At 40.5% G+C, this 10219-nt stretch overlaps 1 protein-coding gene across 2 annotated transcripts in view; it reads left to right on the top strand.

Annotated features, from left to right (window-relative positions):
- Positions 1–894: 894 nt before the first annotated feature.
- The window catches only part of TBC1D9 (TBC1 domain family member 9), a gene marked incomplete at its 5' end in the record, with an annotated part of 105885 nt that continues 96560 nt past the window's right edge, over positions 895–10219 (top strand). For both annotated transcript variants that reach the window (XM_082653452.1, XM_082653451.1), the window contains one exon: positions 895–1024. In XM_082653452.1, coding sequence (XP_082509578.1) covers positions 895–1024 — 130 coding nt within the window. The remainder of the gene's footprint in view (positions 1025–10219) is intronic.

Here is a 10219-nt window from a genome sequence, read left to right as displayed (position 1 = left end):
ACACATTTCTTGGGAACAGGGGTGGCGCTAGCCTACCGAGCGTCAACCATAAACACACATAGCGCGCGCGCGCGCGCGCGCCCGCACACACACACACACACACACACACACACCCACCCACCGAGGTCCTCCCTGCTGGGATGGGCGTGGGGCCGAGTGCTCGCCACCCGGTCCCCAGAAGGTTCCCCCAAAGCCAGCCGCTGCGGCAGGGCGCGGGGAGGATTCGCGTCCGCGGAAGCTGGTGTCACTCGGGCTAGCTCCTAGCGAGCCGCGCTGTCGTCATTCATTCGCAGTGTCCGGATCGTCCTTCCAGCTGGGAGCTGGGCTTCACCGAGGGTGCGAGCGGCCCCAACGCGAAGTGTTAACGCGCGAGGGCTCTGAGCTGCTAGAGACGGAGGCGGCCCGGACCCTGGGTGGGCGCTGAGGGAGCAGCCGCGTCCCAGCCCAGCTCTGCCCGACCCGCGGGGTCGAATCAGCTGGCGGCGCCCGCAGCCCTGCTCGGGGCCGAGCCGGATCCCGGGACTGAGCCACACCACTTCCTCCTTCTCCCGCTCCCCTTCCTTCTCCTCCTCCCGCCGCCGTGGGCCCCGGCCGGGCTGCGGAGCGAAGAGCCTGGGCGTCTGCGGCCGCGGGCTCGCGGAAGGCGGCGGCGCCGGGGAGAGGATGCTGCTCGCGGTGCCCGCGTCCTCGCCATCCTCCCCGGCCGCCCGCGGGGGCTTTGTTGTGACCCGGGCGCCGCGGGCCGCCCCGTGGTGAAGTCGCTCTCCGCCGCCGCACCTAGCTGGCGGGCTGGCGAGCGGACGGGCGGGCGCGCGTGTGCCCGGGAGTGCGCGCCGGTGCACGCGGGACCCGACCTGCCGCCCCATTGTGCGTGCGCCCTCGGCGCCCAGGAACATGTGGGTGAACCCCGAAGAGGTGCTGCTGGCCAACGCGCTGTGGATCACGGAGAGGGCCAACCCCTACTTCATCCTGCAGCGGAGGAAGGGGCATGCGGGCGATGGAGGCGGCGGCGGCGGACTGGCGGGTAAGGATCCGCGGCCGGTCTCTGCGGGAGGGGGGCCGGGAGCTGCGGCGCCGCCCGCCGCCCTGGGCTGCGGGCACCCGAGAGACGCCGCCCTGTCCCTTGGGGCTAGGCGACCCGCCCGCTTTGCTGCGTGGAAAGCATCAGGAGTCGTAATTTTCAGACTGAAAGAGATGCTTCTTTTCTCACCCTGTCAGGCGATGGGGCCCTTCATGTACCGGGCGCCCCATAAGTGGGTGATGTTTATGATAATGGAGATGAGTGAGTCTGGGGAGGGGGGAGCATCAGTCCTTAGGAATTGAATGCGGTACTTCCCCTCTCCCGCTTTTAAAATATACTGCTTTCTGTATGGACAAGAGAGGGGAAGGGCGGTTAATTTTTACTTGATTCTCTTTTGGTAATGGCAGGATCAGGTATAAAATGCTCTTTTGTTTCCAGGGAAGCAATCAGTAAGGAGCTGGTGTGGTCATTTCCTATGTTAGTTACGCCTGAAGAGAAAAGGAAAAAGGAAGGAAAAGGAATTTTGTTGTTGTTGTTGCATCTAATTAGGCATAACAAAGCAAGTTGTCTGGTTATAAAAAGAATCAGAAGTATAACTGCATTTTAATCATTTTTAACTCAGTCTCTTCCCCAAACCCCCTCACAAGGTATTGTTAATATTGTAACTATTACTAAAACCATGCCATATCATTCCACATGGTAAAATCAGATGTCTATCCCAAGTAGTGCCATATTAGAAAGGTCTTCTTTTATTAAGTAACTAGTTTGCATGGTGGGAGATGACAGATAATCTTGAACTCATACCATACTAGAGAAATTGGACCTTCCCCTCTCCCTCGTGGTTAGAATGAACAGAACTGGGATGCTTTTTAGAACGAAAAAGTTAGCAGAAGGAACAGGAGAGGTTTAACCAGGAAAGATATTGTAGAAAAGAGATGAACCTTGACCTCTGCAGAGTTCAGAATATATCCCTCACCAGGAGCTTGCATGCTAGGTAAATTGGTGCTTTCAAAATGCCCTGCTATGAACTCAAAATTCTTGATATAGTGTGTATGTAGTTGTGATTCTAATTTATGAACTAGTTTTCTCGAGTAAAATTCAAGTGTCACACTGTACAGCACCTACTAGTTTGCTTGCACATCAGGGCACCTCTAGATAATTTGATTTTTCTGCACTTTTTCTACCATAAAAGAAGGGAATCTGCAGAGCTCCAGACTGTGTTCCAGAAGTTCTGATTAGTGGCCTAGAATCAGTATTTTCCAGTTCATTTTGTAGAAGTTGTCTAACTATGTACATTAATATGAAACTTGCATATCTAATATTGGTATCAGCCCAGATTGTCCTTTAAGTCTAAAGCAACAATGTAGAGTAGATAGTTTCTTGTATTAACAAAGAACATTTCCTGCCTGGAGATAACCCTTCCCACACCGTCAACTACTAAGTATTTGTTTTCTAGAGTCATTTGCAATAGGTTATAAAAAATAAGAGATGCAGAGCCTTCTTTTTCTAGTTAACTTTTTTATTGCATTCCTACTGACTCTTAGAGCTGTAATTAACTGCAGTCCATTTGGAATCTCATCATCGATGACTTATTTCAGATAAACTTAGCTTCTGAATTGAGAAATCATAGCTATTGCACTTATCGCTAGAATAATTGAAATCATTGAAATGAGTAAAAATATTCCTGCCAACAAAGGCTATTTTCAACCAACGTAGGAAAAATGTTTGCTCAGATTGGTTGGTGCCACATCAAATGTATGAGGGGCATTTTAGAAATCCTTGTACAATGTACAGTATATTCTAATTCTAATGTGGGCTCATTCATGCATTCATTAACTCACTATATAATTTAAAATATTGGTTGGTAACTTCTAAAGTGCCCGTGTCATGAAGCTCACAGCCTAGCAGGAGAAGACACATGCGGATAAAATTATCCTATAAATTAATATAAAATCTCCATTCCGCAGGGTCCCAGCAGAAAACAGAATCCAACCTAGTTCAAGTGAAGAGAATTTAGTGAAAAGACAACCCAGATGAAGGCAGGGTTCCCAGGACCAGTGAAAGGCACAGCAGTGGAGAGCTGTTATAGGTGGCAGGAATGATGCTGCTGGAAGGGTTTGGGCCTCCAGAGAAGCAGCCACCCCTAGGAACACAGACCACAGCAAAAGAGGGTGGGGAGGACATGTCCGACTTCTCTCTTCTCCTCACCTCCCAGCTTCTGCCGTTGCCTCTCCTCTGTGGAACCCAGTAGAAGCTGGCTGGATGGACTGTCCTGGTGATCTAGTGCCTAGGGATCAGCCTCCCAGGGGTGGAACTGGGAGGTGGGGACAAACTGAGAATGACCAGCACTAATGTCAAAAGGAGACGTTACCCCATTCCGGGTAGGGGTAGGTGCAAGGAAGGATTCCCTGTAGAAGAGACCTGGAGCTGAGAACTGAAGAAAGAAAAACATTGGCCTGTGAGGAGAGGAGGGAAGAGCAGGTGTTGGGTATCCTTTATTGGAGATCTTCTGGAAGATCTCAGGACCTTTATATAGTGTGCATTATCTGGACCAGTGCACCATCATCCACTCATCGAATGGATTACGGATGAGTGGGAAACCCACTCATTGTGAACTGGTCAGGAGTGCTCAATGGTTCACAGTGCTTGTGAACCCTTATAGATTATTACAGCATATTGAGTATAGTTCCCTGTACTATACAGTAGGTCCTTGTTAGTTATCTATTTTATATTTAGTAGTGTTTATATGTTAATTCCAAACTCCTAAGTTATCCCTGCCCTCCTTTCCCCTTTGGTAGCCATAAGTTTGTTTTCTATTGTGAGTCTTTCTGTGAGTCTATTTCAGTTTTGTAAACAAGTTTTGTAAATAAGGTGTTAGCACAAAAGCTGTAAAAAGATAATGGGCCTCAATGAGGATACTTGCCCCCCCGCCGCTTTTCAAGCTATTCTCTTTTTGATTGCAGGCAATATACATGGGTATTGACACAATGAAGTTTTTTTGTTTAATTGTAGATGCATTTGATTTATTTATTAACCCCCTTTAACTGAGATTTCGTACACATACAAAAAAGTGCGCAAAATAGAGATGCAGAGTGCAGTGACTTATCACACGTAACACCTTGCAACCCACACCTTGTAACCAACACGAGGATAAAAATTGGAACACTGCCAGTACCCTAGAATCCTCTCTTGTGACCCTCTCCCAATCACTACTCACCCCTGCCCAAAGGTAAAAAACAGAAAACCTGTCCTGATGTTTTTTGGTAAACATTTCCTCACTTTTCTTTACAGTTTTTCCGACAAAGCGCCTATCTCTAAACACAGTATTTTGGTTTCGCCTGTCTTTTTGAGCAAGGAATGAATGGAGTAATGGAGTATGTATTCACATGTGTCTGGATTCTTTGCTTTGTGATATTTATGAATGTTGTTGCTTGTGGCTGTAGTTTTTTCCTTTCCCTATGCTGTGCGGAAAACTATTATATGAGTATAGCACAATCATTTATCCGCATTTATCCACTGTTTTGTTGGAGGACCTTGGATGGTCCATTTGGGGTCTGTGGATAAGGTGGCTGTCATCACTCTTGTTTGTGTTTCTTGGTGCCTGTGGACATGCATTTCTGTTTGGTCTGTACCCAGGAGAGGAATTGCTAGCTCATAGGTTATGTGTATCATCAACTTTAGTAGATAATACCAAACTGGTTTCCAAAGTAGTTGTACCAACATACTCCCACCCACAACATATGGGAATTTCCCTTGCTCCTTATCCTTGCCAACATTGTCAGTCTTTGTAATTTTAGCCTTTCTGGTGGTTTTGCAGCAATATCACATTGTGGAGTTAATTTGCTTTTTCCTTATTGATGAGGTTGAGCACTTTTTCATGTTTATTGGCCATTTGCAATATTTTGTGACATGGTTGTTCAAGTCTCTTGTCCCCTTTGTCATTGGGTTGTTTGTCTTTTTCTTACTGATTTGTAGGTATTTTAAAATATATTCTGGATGTGAGCTCACTGTTGGTCGTACGTGTGGCACAATCTTCATTCTGTTGCTTGCCTATTCACTGTCTTAAGGATGAAAAGAGGTTCTTAATTTTAATAACCAAGTCCTTTACAGATTCCGTTTTCCTTTATGGTTAGTGTTTCATTGTGTTCTGTTCAATAAGTCTTTTCCTACTCTGAGGTTATAAACATAGTCTTCTATATTTTTTTCTAGAAACTTCTCAGTTTTAACCCCCAAATTTATATTTACAATTCACTGGGAATTAATTTTTGCATATTGTGTGAGATGGGGTTAAAGTTTTAAATTAAAATAATTTATGGACCTCCAGTTATCCCAGCATAATTTACTGGTAAGTCCATTCTGTTCCCACTGCCCTGTGGGGCTACCTTGTTCATAATTCAAGTGTCCCAATGTGTGTTTGGGCTCTCTAGTCTATTCCTTTTGTCTATGAGAATATTTTTGCACCAATACCACACTGTAGTTTTATAATAGGAGTTTATATTCATTAGATCAAGTCCTCTTATTTTGTTCTTTAAGAGTTTCTTGTCTAGTCTCTGTCTTTTACATTTATGCAACATTTTAGAATCAGCTTATTAAGTTCCACCAAAACAAAACAACAGCAACAACAAAGACTTAAACTGTTGGGATTTTGATTGAGATCACATTGCGTTTATTAATAAATTTGGGCAAAATTAATATCTTTATAATATTGAATCTTCTGGTCCATGAACATGGTATATGCCTCTATTTATTTAGAGCTTTCAAAATTTCTTTCAGTGATGTTCCATAGTTTTGTCTGTAAACGTCTTTCACACCTTGTATTGGATTTATTCCTAGGTATTTTTTTTACTCTGCTGTATATTGTTTCCGTTCTTAAATTTTATTTTCGAATTCTTTTTTTGCTAACCTATAGAAATATAACTTTAAAAATTGACTTTGTGTCCAGAGCCTAGCTAACTTATGAAATGAATTCTAGTAATTTATCTGTAGATTCTTATGTATTTTTTATATACACAATCGTATCATCTGAGAAATTTGTTTTTTTTCTAATCTTTATGCTTAAAAATTTTTTCTTTGTCATTTTGCACAGGCAGATTGTACAGTGTTGAATAGAAGTGCTGATAGTACATATCCTTTTCCCTTTTGAGGTCTCGAAAGACTTTCAACATTTATCATTTGTTCATCAACTATGGTGATTTTTGTAGATTTTTTTTTTTAATTGAAGTATAGTTGGTTTACAATGTTGTGTTAGTTTCAGGTGTACAGCAAAGTGATTCAGTTATATATATATATATATATGTATATATATTCTTTTTCAGATTCTTTTCCCTTATAGATTATTACAGGATATTGAGTATAGTTCCCTGTACTATACAGTAGGTCCTTGTTAGTTATCTATTTTATATTTAGTAGTGTTTATATGTTAATTCCAAACTCTTAAGTTATCCCTGCCCTCCTTTCCCCTTTGGTAGCCATAAGTTTGTTTTCTATTGTGAGTCTATTTCTGTGAGTCTATTTCAGTTTTGTAAATAAGTTCATTTGTGTCATTTTTTGGATTCCACATGTAAGTGATATCATATGATATTTGTCTTTCTCTGTCTGACTTATTTAACTTGCTATGATAATCTCTAGGTCCATCCATGTTGCTGCGAATGGTATTATTTCATTCTTTTTGTAGCTGAGTAATACTCCATTGTATACATGTACCACATCTTCTTCATCCATTCGTCTGTTGATGGACATTTAGGTTGCTCCCATGTCTTGGCTATTGTAAATAGTGCTGCAATGAACATTGAGGTGCATGTATCTTTTCAAATTATAGTTTTCTCCAGATATATGCCCAGGAGTGGACCATATGGTCTACTGGATCATATGGTAACTCTATTTTTAGTTTTTTAAGGAATCTCCATACTATTCTCCACAATGGCTGCACCATGTAGATAATTTTTTTTTCATTTAAAGGGAATTCTTATCCCTAGTTTGCTAAAAGTTTTTAATTATATATGGCTCCTGAATTGTTTCACATGCTTTTCTATATCTATTAAAGTAATCGTCTGATTTGTTCTCTTTTATTCTGTTAGTGTGGTGACATATTAACTGATTTTCAGGTGTTAAATCAAACTTGTATACATAAAATAATCCAACTTGGCTGTGACATGTTATTGGGTTTTTTTATGTGTTTATTTAATATCACTTGCTAATCTTTTATGTAGGATTTTTGCACCCTGATAAATTAGTAGAATTTTCCTATAATTTTTGTTTTTCACAATATCCTTGTCAAATTTTGGTATCAAGATTATACTGGCCTTAAAAATAAGTTGTGGAGTGCTCACTCTTTGTTCTGTTTTCTGGAAGACTTTGTGTGATAGCAGTATTGTTTCACCTTGACACATTGGCAAAACTCACAGGTGAAGTTATCTGGCCTTGAAGTGTTCTTTGTGGGTTTGTTGAATGGTAGGACAGCTATTCAAATGTTTAAATTTTTTCTTTTACTGTCAGTTTTATAAGTTGCTTATTTCTAGGATTTATCTTTTTCATCCTAGATCTTCAAATATATTGGCATAAATTTGTTAATGACATTCTCATATTTTTAATGTCTGTAGGATGTACAGTGATAGTCCCCTTTTTTATTCCTGACATTGGTTATTTGTGCCTTCTCTTTCTTAATCGGTCTTTCTAGGAATTTATGAGTTTTGTAAAGAATCAGCTTCTAGACCTGTTGACCTTTTCTGTTTACATTTATTTTCTACTTCATTAATATCTACCATTTATTATTTCCTTCCTTCTGTTTTCTTTGAGTATACACTTATTTTTCTAGCTTTTGAAAATGATATTAGTTCATTGATATTCAGCCTTATTTTCTAGTATATTTATTCTAGATAATTTTTCCCTCTAAGCATGGCTTTACCTGCACTTCACAGCTAAGTTTTGATATATAGTGTTTTGGTGGTTATTTCACTCAAAATAGTTTTTTTTCCATTCTGATCTTTTTTTGCATGTTATCTTGAGTTATTTAGATATATAGTTCTTAAGTTTCAAACATTTTGTATTTATTTTACTGCAGTTAGAAACCATAACCATATTTATATGATTTCAGTGCTTTGAAATTTAGTAAGATTTGTTTTATTCCCAGTTGATGGTCAATTTTTGTAAATGTTACACGTTGTGCTTGAGAAGAATAATGTGCCTTGCAGTTGCTGGATAAATGCTTTATTTATGTTCAGTGGTTAACTCTGCTGCTTGTGTTCAATTCTTCCACCATAATTGTGGTTTTGACTATTTGTCCTTGTAGTACTTCCAATTTTTGTTTTATATGTTTTAAGGCTGTATCATTAGGAATATATACACTTGTAATTGTAATATATTTCTGGTGAATTGAACATTTTATCATGAAATGTTTGTATCTCCAGAATTGCTCTTTGCTTCATCATTATAGTTGTAGCAGATTTATTTGGCTAATGTTTGTATGGTTATCTTTTTCATACTTTTACTCTCAACCTTTCTGTATCCATCTATCTATCTATCTATCTATATGTGTGTGTGTGTGTGTGTGTGTGTGTGTGTGTGTGTGTGTATACATATATATTTTTAAAATTCATTTTTGGCTGTGCCGCAGGGCATGTGGGATCTTAGTTCCCCGACCAGGGATTGAACCCAGGCCCCCTGCATCGGAAGCACGGAGTATTAACCACTGGACCACCAGGGAAGTCCCTGTATCCTTATATTAGATGTCTTTTATAAGTAGTAGATGGTTGATTTTTTTTTCTTAATCCAGTTTGAAAATCTTCACCTTCTAATTGGATTATTTAGTCAATGTACACGTGACTTGGGTTTAAATTGACTATCTTATTAAGTGCTTTCTATTTTTTTCTATTGGCTCTATGTTCTTTTTATTTGCCTTCCTTCCTTGCCTTTTGGTAGCATATGGGTTTTGGGGGTTTTGTTTTATTTTAATGCTTACATTTTTAAGCCTCCATTAGCTAGAAGTTTTTTGTTAATTAATTAATTTATTTTTGGCTGCGTTGGGTCTTTGTTGCTGAGCACGAGCTTTGTCTGGTTGTGGCGAGTGGGGGCCACTGTTCATTGCGGTGCGCGGGCTTCTCATTGCGGTGGCTTCTCTTATTGCAGAGCATGGACTCTAGGCGCGCAGGCTTCAGTAGTTGTGGCACACGGGCTCAGTAGTTGTGGCTTGTGGACTCTAGAGCGCAGGCTCAGTAATTGTGGCACACGGGCTTAGTTGCTCCGTGGCATGTGGGATCTTCCCGGACCAGGGCTCGAACCCGTGTCCCCTGCATTGGCAGGTGGATTCTTAACCACTGCGCCACCAGGGAAGTCCAGCTAGAAGTTTTATATTCATTTCTCTGTTCTTTTAGTGGTTACTATGGAGATCATAATGCTTTCTTGACTTAAAATATATTGTTAATTGGTATTTTCATTTTATTAAACATTTTTTTAATTGATACTTTTAATCTCTTCCCAGATAATGCAAGGACCTTGGCTACTTTAACTCCATTTACCCCTCACCCCCACCCCACGCCCTCAATTCATATGCCATTGCTGTAATGTATTTTAATATTTTATATATTTTCCACACAAGAGCATATATATAATTACTACTATTTTTTAAAGTCTGTATTCAGTTAGACTTCCACATATGTTTACCATTTTTATTGTTCTTTCCTCTTCTCTGCTCTTTTTTCTAGAATCATTTTTCTACTGCCTGTAAAACATCCTTTACTCTTTCCCTCAGTGAGAGCCTACTGGTGACAGATTTTCTCAGCTTTTTTATGTCTGAAAATGTCTTCATTATGCTTTCATTCTTGAAGTACATTTTTGTTTTGAATGGTTGGCAGTTAATTTTTTAAAGCATGGTTAAGATATTGTTCCATTGTCTTCTGATTTGCATTCTCTCTCTCTCTCTCTCTCTCTCTCTCTCTCTTCTGGAGCAGTAAACTGTCACTCTGGATTATTGCTTCTGTGTAATAATATGTCTTTTTCTCCAGCTGCTTTTAAGGTTTTCTCTTTGACCTTGGTTTCCTGCGGTTTTACTATGATCCAGCTATTTGTGGATTTTAAAAAACCCTGCATGGGGTGGTAGGACTTTTTTGATCTATTGTTCATTGGCTTTGTAAACTTCATCCAATGGCTCTTCAAATATTGCTCTTACCCCATTCTCTTAGTCTTCTTTCTGGAACTCCAATT

The sequence above is a fragment of the Grampus griseus genome (assembly GCF_964374135.1).
Source record: "Grampus griseus genome assembly, chromosome: 4".
NCBI lineage: Eukaryota > Metazoa > Chordata > Mammalia > Artiodactyla > Delphinidae > Grampus > Grampus griseus.
Note: the sequence above shows the minus strand (reverse complement) of the source record. Positions and strands in the feature narration are given on the sequence as shown.